The following is a 19,185-nucleotide window of genomic DNA, read 5'->3' as shown; positions in this document are numbered from 1 at the left end:
GTCCAATATTTTACAATACATGTCCTGAATCGAGCAGTTAATAAGACAACATCGGCATTCCACTGGAGCCTCCTTTTAACAATAATGAACAAAGATGATGCTGTATAACTTAATGGAGAACAAAATGCATTTTGTCAAGACTGAGTGAGAGCAAAGGAATTTAAGAAATTATGTACCCTGCAAAACCACTCTGGAAAGTAATGAGGAAAGCTAATCTGAGCCTTACTGACTAAATAACTGCAAAATAAGATAAACGACAAGCAAACAATCTTTTGAGTTTGGCAGATTAGCATTCATCTTTGGCGCCAATTGCCGCAGCAGATGTCAAAGCGTTTCTTAATCACGTCACGCCCTGCTTACAACACTCGGAGGGCTCGACAGGCCCACGGAGGACAGGGCAAGTTTCTGCAGATGCCAGTCAAGGCTCGCTGACAACTTGCTGCCTGAAGACACACGCACACACCCCTGCACCACCACCACGGTGGAGATGGCGCCCTGCCTCCAGCATGGTTTTCCTAGTTCTCTACCCCTCACTGCCCGCAACTGCCTTTTCCTCTGCCTCCTCCCTTCGACATCTTCCTAATTCTTCAAGACCCAGCTCAAAGGCCACCTTCCCCACTGAGCTTTCTCTAGAGTGTCTTGCAGTTGAGATGCTTCCTTCTGCTGGGCCCCCCAAAGGATTTCCCCCAGACTTCTGTTACGGCACTTGTCATGGTCTCCTGTTTCTTCTTGGTCTGCAAATCCCTCCCTGCCAGGTTCACAGGGAGTTACCTGAGACTTCTCTACCTCACCCCTGACATCTCGAATGGAACTTGGCATGGTTGCTGGCATGCAATCAGCATGTAACTGAATTTAATTAAGCCAGTTGTGCTCCATATACTGGTACTCTCGGAACTTCCTCGAATGTTGGTGAGCAGATAATGATGTTATTTCATGCTCTAGAAAATATAATTCACCTATGTGTCGTCTCTGGGTCAGGGTGGTGCTATTTCATGCTCTAAAAGACGTAATTTACACAATGAAGAAAATAACTCCTTTAGACCTCTAGAGCTGAACTTTTATAAGTTGCCACCTCCAATATACAAGTCATCTGAAGAAATTAATGGATATCCGATATGAAAGCAATTATTCGGTTCCTGCTGGAAGGATCGACTCCAACATAGTTATGTCATATAATTGGAAACAGCATGAATTTGATATTTGAATCTGTCATTAGGCATTTTTAGAGTGGATGAATTATCTCATATTCTGGATGTGGGTGAGTATAATTTTTGCAGGTGACTACTCCTAAGATTTGTCTGTTTCTAAAAGGTTTCAATGTCCTAAGCTCAAGCAAACAATTTCTACATTTATAGTTATAATTACTTAGAGGTTCGGAGCTCACATTTATAAATTGGCATGGCCCTGAGTTGGCCTCCTGGACCCATTGGCCCATGGACATAAGCCCTAGAATCCATGCAAAGACATGGCCTGCTCCCTGATCTCAGAAATGCAGATAGGGCACCTATGTGTTGTTTCTATAATCTAGTTTTAATTGATTTTAACTTTTTGTAAAGACTGAAGATGGTGCCTCCAGAGGCAGAGCTACCTGGCCTTTGGCCTTGGGACTCCAATAAACTCTGCTTATGCTGTACCCTTTAACCCCTCTCCCCTCTCCCTACCTGCCCTCCACAACTCCATCTAACTTTCCAACCCCTCGCCTCCATCAGAGGTGGTCTGGAAGCTCTGCATCAGGAAACCTTCTCCGGCCGCTGCTCCCACACTTAGCTCTGTTCACCGTGTGAGAGACACCTGTTAAACTTGGTTTGAGGATCTCCAGTGTAATAAGAAAAACAGACTTCCTTGCTTTTTCTTTAGGTGTCGTGTGTATGAGTCTAGTCTTCTCAACCAGGTTGTAAGCCCCAAGAGGACAGAGACCACTCTTATGTGTTGAACCAGTTTCTCTCTCTGTTCTCAGGAGTATCTTAGGCAGGAAAGAGAAACCATGGATTTGGGATGCAGTTAGGTGGGCAGTTCCTCTTACAAGGCAATCTTCTTTTAAAAATTTATTTCTTTTAAAGATTTATTTATTTTAAGGGAGATAGAGCAGGAGCAGGGGGAGGGGCAAAGGGAGAGGGAGAGAGAATCTCCAGCAGACTCCCAGCTGAGTGTGGAGCCTGACGAGGGGCTCAATCCCACAACCCTGAGACCATGACCTGAGCTGAAATCAGGAGTTGGATGCTTAACTGACTGAGCCACCCAGGCGCCCCATCTTTGCGTTTTTATTAAATGTAAAGAAGAGGGAGATGAAAAGTAATATGATGACTCTTCAAGAAGAATAATTGAACAGCAAATGGTGACATGCTGTTCTCTCAGCTCAGGAAACACGAACAAAAAATAGATATTAATGATAGCAAAAGGTCAGACTCTTGGAAGAATTTGTGACCAAAAGGGTGGAAATTGATGAGGAATTTATTATTTATATTCGACCTACTTCCAAAGGATAGAGGCGGGTGATGTATGGGGGCTGTGGCATCTACGACTGAACCAGAAAGTCTGGAAATATGACTCGGGATTTAGCTCGGTTCTAACTTACTATGTGAATTGGGCAAATCATTTCCACACTTTAAGCTTCATCTATAAAATGGGAATAATCCCCTGGACTGTTACGAGAATTAAATAGGATTATATTCAAAAATAAATATATATTTTATTATATTATATTATAGTATTATATATTATTGCATTATATTAATATTGTTAATATATCACAATATAATAATTAGTATATGGTAATCATAGTGTATATTAACATGTAATATATTAGGTCATTATTAATATTTTATATTATATATTTTCAAATATCCTACAGCTGTTATAATGTATTATTAATGTGTTAATCAACATAATATATTACTATATTAAAATCTATTAACATATTACATACATTATTAATATATTTTTTATATATGTTCAAATACAGAATTACTGAGGATCTATAAAAATTGGATACATTCTCAACTAAATGGAATCTCCCTTTATCAAAAATCATGGGCAAGCATGGAAGGAAATCAGTGCTCTCTGTGGGGGAGGGGGCGGGTGGGGGGGGGGGTAAGACTCGCCCAGCCAGCTGTATTGTAAAGTGGGAATTCAACCTGGGATGACCTCACACTCCCTTCTGATCCTGAGATTTTATTACTCATTTGGTAACATTCCCATGACTGATACTCAAGACCCCATACTTCAGGTGAAGAAGGGGTAGCTCTGGGCAGTCAGGCCAGGTAGAGTGCTCGGAGGAAGCGCCAGACCGAGCCAGGAGGGGGGCCAGAAGCCAGACTGCCCGTCCCAGCCACTGCGGTTTCTCTAATTTGCACTGACACAAAGCCACCCACGTCCTGGGCTGACCATTTGTGCCGAAAAGCGAATGTGGCTCCGTGGGATTCGGGACAGCAGACCCTCCCTGCTGATGCTCAGGCAGGGGGCACGGCAAGGCGACCATTCACCCCTCAGGAATGGGCGCCGGCCAGGCCTGGTGGCAGGTGACACCCGGCCTGGCCCGGCGTCTCCTCCCCCAACACCCCACACCACTCCGTGTCTTTGCTGACAGCTGGGGCCAGCCACGGGCTCTGTCTGCGGGGAGTTTTCTGCCCTCGGGTTCTTTTCAGAAATCTGACAGGCCCAATAAGGGCGCAGTGCTGAGGGAGACTGCGGGCTCGGAGCCCTCCCTTAGCCCCGGCTGTGCCTCCACGGACACAATGGGGCCACCTGTAATCACATTACACCCTCGTCTTTCATAATTACCCTCTTTCTCCGAGTGACAGAGCATCCCAACGGCAGGGAGGGAACTATTTTTAAACTAATTCTTACTAAAAAAAAAAAAAAAAGGCACAAAAAAGAGTGTCATTTTTCCACAGATACAGTTCTGGTTTATAAATCCCCCCCAGGGACAGAATGGAGACGAAGTTTGGCAGAAGCTAGAAAATCCAAACAGAGCTCTGGCCACCCACCCCTGGAGATCACCTCTGCTCACCAGCCCAACAACCCACACACTCATTTTTTCTCTCCTGGCGTTTTTTTCCTGAGGTATTTCCGCCCATCTTCATCTCTCGAATCTCCTCTCTGAGGAGAGTCTCGGGGTTGGGGGGAGGGGAAGAAAAGGAAAAAGAAAAACCCCAAAAGCATAGCTTCAGTGTGAGTGACTAGTGGCTTTTCCTCTTGGTCTCCTCCCCGTCCTTTCCTGCCCCACACCCCACCTTCTGGAGACCAGCTCTCCTCTCCCTTCTCTGTGCATGTTTTTCCATAACCACCATAAAGCATCTCAAGGTGAAGAAAGAATCCAGGGGAGGGGCCTGTGGAGGAGGCCAAGGGAAGGAAGAGCCCCTGAAGACCAGCTTCAGCTGGGGCAGGCGCTCCAGGCGAGCTGGGTGAGCCAGGCTCTGCCCGCAGGTCTCGGGAGAGGAGCGAGCACTTCAGCCACAGGGCACCAGCTCGCCTGGAGGACCAGCCTGCTCTCCGCCTCGTACAAATTACCTGGAGACACCTCTGGTGCCGGCCCCGATAATTGCACTGATAAGGAAGCGGGGTGGAGGAAATGAATCAATGGCCCCGCACGGATTTCCTGAGTATCAATCTATCGAATTACTGCAACTCTATTGCACTCTCGTTTGGAGGGTCATTAGCTATCTGTCTTGCTCACAAATGCTAGTGTATCACTGAGGCCCGGGAGTATTATCTGTCCCTCAGGTCTACATTTGCTCTCTCTGCCTCTAGAAGTCTTGTCTGAGCTTCTCGCCAGCTTGGCGCCCTTCCCGTGTTTCCTCCTCCACCTCCCCTGCTTTCCCCTCCTGTCCCCACTGACACACGCATCACCGCTCTGACCGGCCCATTGTGGCCCTAGTGTTGGAGTCTTATTAGTTGTAGTTGGATGAGCCATCTGGTAGGGAGACCTCTCAGGGTCTGAGAGGTGATGAGGAGGGGATGAGGAGATGAGGAGGCTCTGCTGGTCCCCTCGAGCCTAGGTCACCTCTGATAACAGATTTTGCATCTAGCTTACAGATGATGCCACCACCTCGCACCAAAGCCAGGTCATGGGTCTGAGAGCAGGTGGGACCCCTCTACAGGAGACAAGCTTATTGAATGCAGCCCTCATGGATATGCCACGGGATGAGGCCAGGCCTTCCTCAGAGGAAGCTGTAAAGTCCTGTCCGCCAGCTTCCCTGAAAAGCACCACGGAGGGAGACCACGTGCAGAACGGTCAACATTCTCTGTTGGAATAGGAGGTGGAGGTAGAGAATGAAGGTTTCAGGGATGTGAGAAAGAAAAAGCCACTTGGAAATAATGAAGTGACATGAGCTTAGCACAACTAAGGGCATATTTAGTCAGTCAGCGTTAAATAAACGTCCGTTTCATTCTGCTTCCCCTTCAGCAACATCAGATGAAGTGAGAAAAATGGAGCCCTGCAAGCCATTCATTCCACCCTCTGTCTCTGCCTGCCCCCAGAGCAGCCACCTAAGCCGCATGGAAGTGTAGGCACAAGAGAGAAACAGAAGGGCCTGCAGTGTGTTCTGGGGTGTGCTTGTGGCTGAGCTGGGTGGGTCCTGGTCTCCATAACTCCTTGGAAAGGACAAGTTTTTAAGGTGTCCCCCAACTCCTCTAAGATCAAGGTTTACTGGTTTAGAATTGTTCTTGACTCTTTGGGACATGGTGGAGGCTGGGCACTTTTAAATAAAGAGCCCATCAGACAAGCCTTCCCTCCAGCTGGAGAGACTAACGCGGTTTCTAGGGTAGCTGCCTGCATTGGTGGGGAAAACATTAAGCTAAAAGTCATCGCTGTCAAGATGTCCTAAATCTGATCCCGGGAGAGGAGAGTGTTGATTTTTAAGAGCTCTGAGTCTTTTCATGAGAATGGTGTGTGGCCACTAATTAAAACTGGCTGAAAACAGTAGTTAGGAATATAGACTATGGTCAGCAAGATCTGGGTTCAGTCTTGGCTCCTCTGTTCATTAGCTGTGCAATCTTGGTCAAATTCCTTAGCCTTTCCTAAAGCTCATTTTCCTCCTCTCGAATAATGGAAAAAAAGAGGACCTAGCATGTTAGCAAAATCACCGCAGAGCCCTCCCTACTGGTTGTTTACAGAGGGTCTGACTGATTGATGCTTTCTTCTGATTGGCTGTGGCCCGAGCCAAGCCAGTTGCTAAATATCTTGACTCCTAAATATCACTCCTCCCTAGTTTATAGGATTATTGTCAGGAATGAATACAATAATATAAGAAAAATGTTTAGCTTGGTGCCTGGTAAATGCCCAATTCGCTGTTGGTTTTGTTATGGGTTGAATCATGTCCTACAAAGAATATATGGTGAAGTTCTCACCCCCAGTACCTCAAAATGTGACATTATTTGGAAAGAGGGTCATTGCAGACGTAGTTAAGATGAGGTCATGCTGAAGTGATGGGCCCCCAATCCAATGTGACTGATGATGACCATGTGAAGACACAGAGACACAGAGAAGACAGTATGACAACGGAGGCGGGGATTGGAGTGGCCCATCTATAAGCCAGGGACTGCCAGCTAGGAGAGGAGTATAGATTTTCCCTCAGAGCACTCAGAAGACACCCGCCATGATGACACCTTGATTTTGGACTTCTGGTCTCCAGAACTGTGAGACAATAAAGTTCTATAGTTTTAAGTTACTCACTTGTGGTGATTTGTGACAGCAGGCCTAGGACACTAATACAGTTTTATAATGAGTAGACTTCTCAGAGCCACATGAGACCATGAATTCATAAAGTGTCAGGAAAAAGGAGATTGTAATGTCCATTCTACTTCATCCTCTCACGTAATGCTTGAAAGCCCATCTTCAGCATTCTCATTAAGTATTCTTTCCACTTGTGCCTAAATACCTCCGGTGACAGGGAACTCACTACCCACCACGACAACACAGTAGTTCTGACTGTTAGAAAAGCTATTCTTTATATGGAGCCAAAATTGGTTTCCTTGCAGATTATCCCACTTGGGGGAAACTACTTCCCTTGGACCTTTTGCCAAATAAAAGTCCAATCCTTCAGCCTTCCACAGTCTTTCAAATACTTACATTGATTGAGCAAGTGCTTGCACGATGTTTGTTTGCTAAATGTTTGTTTACTAAAACACACGTCGGAGTTTTAGCAAATGCGATGTCTTTTGTGTATGACGCACTTCTGCTTTCTCTACCTAAAGAGTAATCCAGTTTAGTACTCTCTCCTGATAGGCTAGGTTATGCTGTGGGAAAAAACAATACCAAAATCTGTGCTTCAAAAACCAAAAGATTATTTCCCCCACACATACTGCCCATTCGTTGTGGGTCAGCACGGGCACTGTGTTTGTTGTCGTCACTCGGGGACCCAGACTGAGAAAGTAGCCACCGTCTTGAACCCTGCTAGCCGCTACAGGAGGGAGAGAGCTCTGGAGTGTTTCTCATCAGCAATGAAGGCACCAACCCGGAAGTGACGCACATCACTTCTTCAGAACTGACTGGCCAGTCCTCGTGGCATGGCCGCACCGAACCAAAAGGAGGCCAGAAAATGTAGTCCTACCATGTGTCTAGAAAGCCAGGCCGGAAGTACTTGGCAAAGGGCACTGACAATTATGCTACCCCGTCTGTAGCTGTCCCTGCTCCCCCTGACTGAGTCATACTACCTGCAGCCCTCTCTGGGCATTCTGTGTATGTGTTGGTCATCATAATTATCACATAGCACTGTTATTCTATTTATTGTGTTTTCATCTTCTCCACAAAACTGAGAGTTTCTCAAGAATACGGACTAGGGGGGCGCCTGGGTGGCTCAGTTGGTTAAGCGTCAGCGTTGGGCTCAGGTCATGATCCCAGAGTCCTGGGATCCAGCTCCGCATCAGGCCCCCTGCTCAGTGGAGAGCTGCTTCTCCCTCTCCCTCTCTCTGCCCCTCTCCCTGCTCATGCTCTATCTTTCTCTCTATCTCTCTCAAATAAATAAATAAAATCTTAAAAAAAAAAAAAGAATAGGGACTGGGTCGTAAGAAGTGTTTGGTTGGGGATGCATTTAGAAGAGTGACCATATAGCTACAATAAAAGACAGAGTCCTTATAGTGGTTTACAAGACCGTATCTGACCTGGCCCCACTATCTCTCTGACATCTCCCCACATCTGCTCCTTCATTTGCTTGGCCATAGTCTCACTGTTCCTCAAACTGTTCCTCAAAGTCCAGCTCCTGCCTCAGAGCCCTCACACTTGCTGTTCCCTATCTCTGAAATGCTGTTCCTCCGCCATCTGCTTGGCTCACCACTCCACTTCTTTGAGGTCTCTGCTCAGCTGTCACTTTCTCAAAGAATCCTTCCCTGACCATGCCCTACTCCTCCTGCCCTGTTAGCGCCCTGGCCCCTCATCTTTTATTCTCCTCCATTTGCCACTTGCTGATACAAACACACACAAATGAGTGTTACATCATCATACATTAAATACCATATACTATGCCTTATACGATACATTATATATGATATACAGGTTTCCCTGCTATCTGAAGTAGAGTGTCCCTATGAAAGCTTTCATAAGTTGAAATGGCATAAAGAGAAGAAGCACGTACTATTAATTTATGTGGAAAAGTTTTTGAGCCTTCCAAGACCCAAAAAATAACCTCTGTTGGGCTTTTCTAATACCTTAGGACACATTTTGCTAATGGATGCCCAAAATAAAATGAGATAAAGCACAGATGCTCACAGACACAGTTCAAAGCTCTCACGACTCGATGATGAGATGCTGAGTGTTGTCCCCAGGAAGGAGCAGGGCAGCACCCCTCTCGCTGCTTGGGGTATGCACTGCCTCTATCATGGTGCACTGCAGAATCAATGCTGAACACTATTTTTGCTTTTTGCCCAATTTCCTAAATGCGAAAACCCTTTGCAGAACTAATATAGGTCTCTCCTAAGTGCAAGGTGGCATAATGCAAACTCTCAAAAAGCAAGAGATACCTGCACACGATTATTTTTACAACTTATTGTTTGTCCTCCCCCTGACACACACATACACGCACACGTGCAAACACACTTGAATGCAACTTCTGTGAATGAAGGAACCAGCATATGGTAGGTACTCAATAAATATCTGTCAAATGAATGAAAAAGGAACCAGTGTACCTCCTGAGTCTTCGCTTCTCTGGGTTCAATGCCAAATTCCTCCCTCTCATATGACAAGACTGAGTCCCTTCAACATCCTGGCCACCCAGAAGTGATCAATGATCAGTGCAGTACAGAGTGAAACAGCCCCTTGCTTCTCCTTTATTCTGTATTTTAATTCATAAAACCTAAATTTAAATAAGATTTTGGAGGTTACAAATATCACGCTGTCGACTGACTCATAGTAAGTTTGGTTATTGACTAGGATCTTAAGTGTTGTTCAGAGAAAGCTAAACCTTTCTCTCCATAGATACTTTTGTAGTTGTTGCTTTGGATCTAAGTGTAGGACCTGACATTTTTAGGACACATTCTTAATTTTCCTATCACTTGTCTTCCTTTCCAGTTTTAACATAATTTATTCTTTCACTTATTTATTGTCAACTATGTGCAAAAAAAATCTACATTACATGCTATGGGTTTTGCATGATAATTTTACAGTTCCTGGGTTTAAAAAAAAAAAAAGCTATTTGACAATAGCAACATGGATCAGACAAACCAACGTTAGTTGAGTAAAAGAGATAGCTAAGTCTCCTCAGCCTTCAGTGTGAGAGTAAGTGTCAGTGACTGATAGCAGAGCCGTTCCTGGGGAGCTTTCAGTGATAGAAGGGGCAGAAGTGACCCTCCAAGAAGGCAATGGTTGGGTACCTGGAAATGGAGAATCAGTAGCACCTTAGATTGAGGGCCTTGGAAAGAGTTGACAGCCATGAAGGCAATTTGGTTCAGGCACGTCACTCCATCTATCCCCGAGGTTGATTTACCTCATCTGGATGTGGTCAGTGGATTGCCACCTCCCACATTACTCCAAGAACCTACCCTTGTTCGAACAAAGGTATGCTAAATTTGGGCTTTCCCGCTGTCCACTAATGGATGAGACTTCTCGCATGCTTCAGTGATTTCAGGGCAGTCCTTGGATAGGGGAAGAATCAGAACAATTATTCTACTTGTCTGCAAACCATATGTATTTATTTTAATTAATGCCAGGTACTAGGTAGGTATTAATAACTCAATCATCAGTACAATTCACTACATCAAAAATCACTACTACAGGCACATACTGTTATAATCCCCATTGTGTAGATAGAGAAATGGGTTAAATGATCTACCTACAGCTAGAAAGTGAAGGAGCTGGGTCTGAACCCAGACAGTCTGGCTCCAGTGTCCATGATCTTAACAGCTCTGCTCTGTTTCCTCTTCATATTGGAAACAGGGACCATACCCAGTTATGGTCCAATATATAACATAAAGGCTGAGTAATGAGACATGGATTTTATACTAGTAATACAGATTACTCCTACCAAAATCGACCCTCAGACATTGTCCAGTTGAACTGAAAGGGACAAGAATAGTGAATAACCTGAGGATAATGGAAGGAGATCAAATAATTTGGAGAATGATTCAGCCCTTTGCTCACTGGGCAATTACTCATTAATTCATCTGTTTATTCATCCTTCCAAACGTCCACTCATTCATCCAACAGCCACGTACTGAGCACTTCTGCTGCCCTAGGCACATGTCAAATGCTGCAGATAAGACATGGTCTGACCAGAATCGATTTAGCAGTCCAGGTGGGGAGAACCAGGCAAAGGAGACACAGGTCTAGCATGAGAAATGCTGTCAGAGGGGCTTAACTTCGCCTCACTGGGGAGAGCAGATGAAAGGACAGGAAGGAAAAGGTGAGAGGAGAAGGCTTCATGGAGGAAAGAACATTGGATCTGACCCTAGCAAAACTTTCTAATCTCAATATTCCCAGGTAGGTCCTAGAATTAATACAACTGCTATCAGAGACAACAGAAAATTGAACATGCTTGTCAAGAAAAGGACTACAGCACAGCGGTTAGGAACACAGGATGTCAGGCTGCAAAAGTCCGTCAAGCCTGCATTCAAATCTTAACCTCTCCAGGAAGAATTGCCTCCATCATGAGATGGGGATAATCACCAGGCCCCCTCCTAGGGCTGTCCCAAGGGCCAGGAATATCATGTGCAGGGTACACAGCGCTGTCTGGACACCGAGCACCGTCAGTAGGCATTAGCCATCATTCATGTCTTCTCTGAGTCAGAACTAGCCTTACTCCATCCCTCCGTCCTTAATCTTCTTGGAAGCTCTAACACTACCCTTAAAACCAAAGTTTGTATGTCTCTTTCCTCTTTTACACAGGGGATAAAAAAAGAAATATAATTTCTGTAAAACTGATTTGCATTACAGTAAATTTATCATCCTCGGTGGGTTTTGGTGACTAGGTAATCAGCAGAGGAGCTAATTCATTATTTTAGCAATTTAAACAGGACCTCAGAAGAAAGGCACCCTGTGGTCACAAACCACCGGGACTAAACTAATGAGAAGATTAAAAGAAAGTTCGACTCACACAGTGCCCGATAATCACAAATGTACCCAAGGATTATTAACAACCACAATTACCTGGAACTATATTATCTTCCTGGTTGGTTATTCTAAAGTCAACTCGTATTGAATACATGAGCTTAGAGGAGTTAATAAGTTATTTTGAAGTGGCTGGTAGGGCCCCTTGCTAATAAATATGTGGAAAAATATGAGGATAAGCCTGAGGCTCCTTCGTACCCTTCTCACCCAGACATGAAAGGAAGCTCTGAGCTCTCCTTGGAGGAATAGCCTATCCACCAAGCCCCAGTCGTCAGTCCTCACAGGTCCTCTGTGTTGGGGCTAATTGCCCACCATGGGGCTTGGAAACGTGCATTCTAGGTAAGCCCTTTGGGAAATCAAAATGTCCTTCTGCAGAAGCAGTGTCCATTTTCAGGAATCCATCCCTCTTGGGGGCAAAGCTCTGGGCTTCTGTGACCCTGGTAGCTACTGTCTCTTCCCAACCTCCCTGTGGAAAATCTTAACTGCCTATCCTTTAGCTTTGTAGGATTGTGCCCAGCCGTGGTGCTCCGCACAGCTCTCAGGGGTCATCTGGTTCCTCGGTTTCTCTTGCAGATTCCCACAACTCTACACTGTGCGCTGCAGGCTGGTCTTGACCCCAGAGCTCTGGCTGAGAGGATGGGGGTGGACGGGGAAACGGTGGTCCTGAAGAACATGCTCATTGGTGTCAACCTGATCCTTCTGGTCTCCCTGCTCAAGCCCTCTGAGTGTCAGCTGGAGGTCACCACAGAAAGAGTCCAGAGACAGGCGGTGGAGGAGCAAGGAGGGGTGGCCAAATACAACGCATCTGGCAAAGAGCAGCCGATGGTCTTCAACCACGTGTACAACATTAACGTGCCCCTGGATAGCCTCTGCTCCTCGGGGCTGGAGGCTTCTGCCGAGCAGGAGGTGAGTGCCGAAGACGAGGCGCTGGCAGAGTACACGGGCCAGACCGCAGACCACGAGAGCCAGGTCACCTTCACGCACAGGATCAACCTCCCCAAAAAGGCCTGCCCGTGTGCCGGCTCGGCCCGGGTGCTGCAGGAGCTGCTGAGCCGGATCGAGATGCTGGAGAGGGAGGTATCGCTGCTCCGGGACCAGTGCACCAGCAACTGCTGCCCAGAAAGTGCAGCCACAGGTAGGGGCTGGGAGCTCTCGGTCCCCGCAGGGGCAGCCGAGGCGCGGGGGAAGGCGGGGGGACACTGCGCTGGGGGGCAGCCCCTCCCGCGAAATCCTGCACCTCCTCCTCGCATGGAGGGAAAAGTGCGCTCCTCTGAGCGCTCGTCGCTCGTCTGCTCGTCTGCAGCTCTCCTCTCCGCTACTACATCTCAGATCTAAATGCGGTCCTTCCCGGGGGAATAGGGGCAGGGATTCTCTACACTGCTCAGCCAGTTTGAAATACATTAACCTGATTTGGGGGGCATCAGTCAGGTAATGGTACATCGGTTCAGCGCAGCAACTTCTGTGGCGAGCAGGGAATTTGGTGTCTGTCTTCATTCATCTTTGGTTTTCACAGGCTGTTGAATTGATACCTCTCCATGTTAACCTCAGGGACTAGAGAACGCAGGCGCTCTGTTCGCTCAGCCACAGCCTCTCTCCCATCTGAGTAAATGATAGTCATTAAGGTCTCAGAGGACCTGTCCCCATCTTCTCCCGCAAGATGGAGGTTTCAGCTCCCTCCACAGACACACGCGTGGGTGCGCATGCACGCACACGCACCTGCTCACACGCACGCTCGCCTGTACTCACACACACTTGCAGAACTGATTCCATGCCCCCAAAGGCTGAGGGTCCAGGAGATTTACCTCTCGCCTCACCCACCCCCTGACTAGAAACTCTTAGGGATTACTATTTTGACCTCTCTGGGAGAAGTCATTACATCTTCAGAGCCAGACTCCCTGAGTTCAAATCCTGGCTGTGCTACTTACTAGCTGGTACTTAAGCAAGCTACATAACCCATGCCTTCCTTCCCTCCTAAAGGTGCTGATAGACTACAATGGTAGGGATTATTACATATAAAATTTGGGCTATTCAGATGAAAGGTTGACTTCTGGTAAGCACCATGTATTCAACAGCTATCAGCTGACCCTTAATAAATAGAAATTGTGTTAGTCCCCTTTTGTGCTCAGTCCTCTCACCCAGAAGATACCTTAGACCCATGCCATTCATTCTTTAATGAGAAAAGGGATTCGTCTTACTACCTTGGGTTCCAGTTTTCACCTCTGTAGGGTCTGGTGTCTCAAGGCTTTCACAGGGCAGAGGCGGGAGGTGGCAGGGATGACATGTAACAGGGCATGGATGACCTGCATGTCCAGAGGGGTATCAAACATGTTCATCCTGAGACACACCAAAATTAGGGGCAGTTTCTGCATGGTGAAATGTTTCACAAGTTTTCTCACCTCTTTCTCATCCTCATAACCAAAACTATAAATAAACAATGTGAAGAAGAGAAAGCCCAGTCGTTCCGTCTCCCATTCTTCTAGTTCTTCCCATTCTTCAGTGAGAACTTTCAGGCCAGTTTGCCTTTTCAGCAGAGCTGAGGAATACAGGGATGTTATTGGTGTCCGTGCACATGAACTCTTCACTGCCCAGGAAGCCAGGTAGCTTCTGAGTGGGCTTTCTCCCAGCCTCCCATCAGGCTCCCTGGCAGATATGGAAAAATCGATGAGCAAGAACTATGTTAAAGCAATGTCAGCCTGGTGTCCTTTCAGACCACCGGGCCAGGTAAAGTGGCAGAATTAAAAAAGGATATAACTTGCTTGACTTCATCTCCTCAGAGCCAAGTGCAGAGAAGGATGCCAAGCAGGTACTGGGCTCATGTTTGCTTTATTAGTGTATTTGACTCATGCTAGACAGATAAATTAACCCCTGTAGTTAAGGTGTGGTAAGGGCTAGGACAGAGGTATGCCTAGAATCCAAAAAGGTTATAGCAAAGAGTAACTAAATGAGGCTGAAGTTCTGGGAAGCCTTAGAAGTGACCCTGGTGCTGAGTTATGATAAATGAGCCAAGTTAGCTAGATGGCAGGAAGGAGAGGGAGCAGGATGGGTCTGTAGCACATATGATCTTGCCCTGCATAGCAGACTCAGCGCTCAGTCTACATCCCCTTGGGTCTCCATCAGTCCCCACAGCCAGCTCCTGGGTGTCTTTGTCAGGGACTATCCTTGAGCTGAGGGAACCTCCTTGGCCTGCCCGAGGAGACAAGGGAAGAGCTGGAACATTTATACCACCCCAGGACTGCCCTTAAGCCATGGGTAGGTGTGACCTGCACTGTGGCCAGAGCATCCTGCAGGATTAAACCTGGTTTATCCTCCCTGGGACCTCGCCTGTTAACGCACCCTGGCTTGGGCTCCTCCCTCCCCAATCTCCCCCTCTCCCTGACCAGTTTCTCCTGGGAGCACTTTCTAGTAAGTCCCCTTGACCTGAGTTCTCATCCAAGGTCTACTTCTAGGGAACCCAAGCTAAGACACACTGAAGGTGAGCTCCTGGAGGACAAGGGGCCAGATCTCATTCATCCTTGCCCCCAGCACTGTGCTAGACACAGGCAACCCAGATTAGGTGAAAATAGTTACAAAATTGGATATGTACCAAACTAGGTTGAGCTTGACTGTCAGCCACACAAATCTGACCAGAGAGCGAGGAGTGGTCTCTGTCCACCCCTCCCCGTGTGCCACTTACAGGAGGTGCCACTGCTGCCCTTTGACCTCCTCCTTGACCGTTCCAGGACAACTGGACTACATCCCTCACTGCAGCGGTCACGGCAACTTCAGCCTCCAGTCCTGCGGCTGCATCTGCAATGAAGGCTGGTTCGGCCAGAACTGCTCGGAGCCCTACTGTCCGCTGGGCTGCTCCAGCCGGGGCGTGTGTGTGGATGGCCAGTGCGTCTGTGACAGCGAGTACAGCGGGGGTGACTGCTCCGAGCTCCGGTGCCCGACAGACTGCAGCTCCCGGGGGCTCTGCGTGGATGGAGAGTGTGTCTGTGAAGAGCCCTACACAGGCGAGGACTGCAGCGAGCTGAGGTGCCCCGGGGACTGTTCGGGGAAGGGGAGATGCACCAATGGCACCTGCTTCTGCCAGGAGGGCTACGTGGGGGACGACTGCAGTCAGCGGCGGTGTCTGAACGCCTGCAGTGGGCGAGGACACTGCCAGGAGGGGCTCTGCTTCTGTGAAGACGGCTACCAGGGCCCTGACTGCTCGGCAGGTAGGAAAGGGGGGCTGGGTAGGGTGTTTGGCAAACCAACCAGAGGTGGAAAAAGAGATGGGAGGGAAGGTGTACTTCGTGCAAACGAATTCCCAAATGGGTTGTGCTCATTTGCTTTCCAAGACAGCCGATTTCTTGAGTCGGTCACAATTGACGAGGCGGACTTAAGGAGGAAAGGACAGACACCATAAAAGGTCAAATTTAGGCTGAAAGCTGGATCTTACCCCTGAGACTGAGCAGGGCCAGTGCTACTAACAGTGACAGCACTCCACTGTCCTTGCGGTGGAGGAAAGCAGAGAGTCACGCCATGGTACTACCTTAGGCAAGGCCACTCTCTAGCTCAGGGGGCTTCTGAGAGCTCCACCTGCCCCCTGGTATCCCCCTTGCCTGTTGCCATACTCCAGGGACATGACCTTTTCCAATGCTACTGCACAAGAGGTGCTTGGTCTGTGATAAACAGACTAGCTAGGCACTCTGGTTATTTCATAACTTACATATTGCAAGGGCTTACTGATTGATGAAACAATCTAGTGTCCACATGGAAAAGAAAAAGCATTTATAGGCAAGGAATTAAATGCAAACAGTAATAAAGTCCTAAAGTCATCAAGCAGCAACTCACATTCTAACAATTAGTACAGAACATTAAAAGGCTGTGACTCATTTTGCTCCGGATGACATTGAGCAAATTGGAACCAACCCCATACGTAGTCTAACGCTGTGGAAACTGATACAAAGGTGATATACTGAAATGAAGATCTAAATCCAGCAGAGTGGAAAATATTAATATCTCACTAGAGTTTTTTTTTTACCTAAAATTAGATGATTTTCATCATTTCACTGTTATTGCTCATCTTTTTCTGACTAAAGCAGTGACTCTTGCTGATACGTTTTGTTTGTGTATCAGGTTATGTGATTGATCTTGATCCTTTCCGTTTATGATTGAATCTGTAACAGTGGGCTCAGAGTGCCCACTGGGAGGATTTAAAATAAAAAACTACAACAATCAAATATCTTTAGACCTTCTGATGGGTTGTCTCCTGGGAAGTCAGCTTCATTAGCTTTCTGTTCTTTAGCATTGCCAGCGATCCCCCCCTAGATAAGCAGACCAGTCCGACAAGGTCCCTGCACCCGTGACTTCAACTTAAATTCTTTTAAAAGATCAATGGCAATAATGAAAAAAAAAAAAAAAAAACAGTAACACACTGCTTAGGAAAAAAAAATCTTTTCACGTTCCTTCATTTTTTTCCATATTGTTATTCCATTTAGCATCCCAATTTTGTTTACTGAACTGAAATGTCTTTCTAAAAACACATATAGTTGTTATACCAATTGTTCCAAAGGAAAATTCAAGCAGAAGTTAAGCCTCGTCACTACATGAAGACTTGTTTGAATCCAAAGTCACAAGGGAGTTGCCGGCAAGGGGAGGTCGAGGCATGGCCCTGGGTTCCAGGCACAGGACGAGGCTTCGTGAGGGGCAGAGGATGCTAAGGGTCAGCTTGAGCCATTGTTCTGGATGGCTATTCTGTAGTCTACCTGCTTCTTAATAGAATAGAGACCTTTGTTTGTATATACAAACCTGCCATATTCCTGCCATATTCCTGACCCTACTTTTCTACAAGAATGGGTCCATTTGCAAACAAAATCTTAATCTGATTCTGGATCCAGACTGAACTGGAGATAAACCCACCTGGTCACTCAGGCAAGACTCAGCCGCTGCTGCCATAACCACAACTGGGTGGAGTCCAAACTGTGAACCCATGTTACCTCCAACACGTTACCTCTGTGCTGTTTGAAGAAGACTTCAGGAGGCCCAGATGAATTACTTTACAGGTTCCAGAAGCATGTGAGGAAGGACAGTTGCATAACCTCCACCTGTTTCTATAGCAACCCCAGAGCCACCACTCATTGCAGGAGGTGCTGCTCTCAATGCCTGCCTTTTAAACCGAACACCACAGGTCTCTTCCAGAGAAGTATCTAGGTCATTATCTAAAGTGCTACTTTGCTTGCTCTTTGAGAGAAGGCTGTGGGAGAGGGGACTATTTACCCACTGTTTGACATTTCTGGCCAGATGCACACACCACGGCGTCACTGCTTCCCTCGTCAGCAGGAGTGAGGACAGGAGAGAGAAGAATAAGGAAGGTGAAATCATGGAGAACCACAAAATATACCTCTGCACGAGTCCTTCTTTTCTCCTCGGCAAGGCCACGGCATATAGCTGCCCATCGTGCGGGCTTCATTCTGAGCCCCCTAGACCACCAGAGCTTGGATACAACCGAATAGCGTCAACAGGGCCACTATATTTGACTCCAAGCCTTGATCTTTGCTCATAGTGTGCCACGGGACAAAATCTCAACCTTCCTGCCTCTGTTCTCTGGCCATGTAAAGATAATAGAACGAAAAAGTCATGAATATGAACACTCAAAACAGGCCGTAGAAAGAAGCTACACTGAGCTTCTCATTTTACAAATTTAAAAAGCAGCAGTCCAGAGAGACAGAAAGATTTTTCCAGAGCCAGACCGCTAATTAATGGCGGAGCAAGAATGAGAACCTTGGTCTCCTACCAACTTCTAGCACTCTTTAATCCTCTCTGGGATGCTAAGTAGAGCGGAATTGAAAAATAAAAATTGTAAAAGCCACATACACAAAGAAATAGTCTTTTGATAGGAAAGCCGAGCCCTGTCAAATGATTTTTTTTGAAGGCATTAGAGGTGGAGGAGAGAGCCACGTTAAACTATTTGTCCACATCTGTCCCCAGTGAGGGAGGTTAGCACAGGATCTGTCCATTGAACTGGCCAAAACTCCCTATGAGTCAGCAGGATTAAAGAACCACCAGAGCAGGACTTGAAACAATCCAGATTGCTGTTCCCTGGACTTCAGTCAGACCTGTGGAGATCCATCAACGTCAGCCTCTGCCTCTGCCCGCACTGCAGCCAGCCCAACCTTTGGCACCTGAAATTACTCGCTCCTTGGAGCAAGACACTTTGTGGAACTGGTTCCAACTGCTCTCAGCACATATGTGCACAACTGAGGCAGGATCTAAAAAGTAAACAGCGTGGAATCTTCGCAGATAAAGCAACTTTAATCTTTCAAGTCACATTGTATTCCTTTTTAACTGCTTGCTCTTCCCCAAAGTTCAAAGTTGGAACCCCAAAGAAAGTAAGACTATGAATACTTTGCTTCCATCCTCAATTCATTGAATCAAGGCATATGGCTCTTCTACAGTGTCTTTTAATAGTTCAGTATCATTTCATCTTATGAGAATTACTGATATCCAATGTACACAGCTGCTGTTATAGGGCAAGTGCCGGTGGTCGTGGCTTCTTCCGTTGAGCCATGGCCCCCAAGAGTACTCCCTCCACAAACAGCACCATTGCTGCTTTATCATCACAAGTGAAGGCGGTGTTTACCACCAGGCTCAGGTCTCAAGATAAAAAATTTGCCAAGTTAAGCTGT

The 19,185-nt window shown here is 46.8% G+C and overlaps 1 protein-coding gene across 2 annotated transcripts in view; it reads left to right on the top strand.

Annotated features, from left to right (window-relative positions):
* Positions 1–19,185, top strand: part of TNR (tenascin R) — a 419,528-nt gene that overhangs the window by 320,049 nt on the left and 80,294 nt on the right. For both annotated transcript variants that reach the window (XM_032393363.1, XM_032393362.1), the window contains exons 3-4: positions 12,110–12,671; positions 15,256–15,732. In XM_032393363.1, the coding sequence (XP_032249254.1) occupies positions 12,173–12,671; positions 15,256–15,732 (976 nt within the window). In that variant the 5' untranslated portion in view covers positions 12,110–12,172. The remainder of the gene's footprint in view (positions 1–12,109; positions 12,672–15,255; positions 15,733–19,185) is intronic.

Source organism: Phoca vitulina, unplaced genomic scaffold, assembly GCF_004348235.1.
Source record: "Phoca vitulina isolate PV1807 unplaced genomic scaffold, GSC_HSeal_1.0 scaffold73, whole genome shotgun sequence".
Classification (NCBI taxonomy): domain Eukaryota; kingdom Metazoa; phylum Chordata; class Mammalia; order Carnivora; family Phocidae; genus Phoca; species Phoca vitulina.
This window is presented reverse-complemented; position numbering and strand designations above follow the sequence as displayed.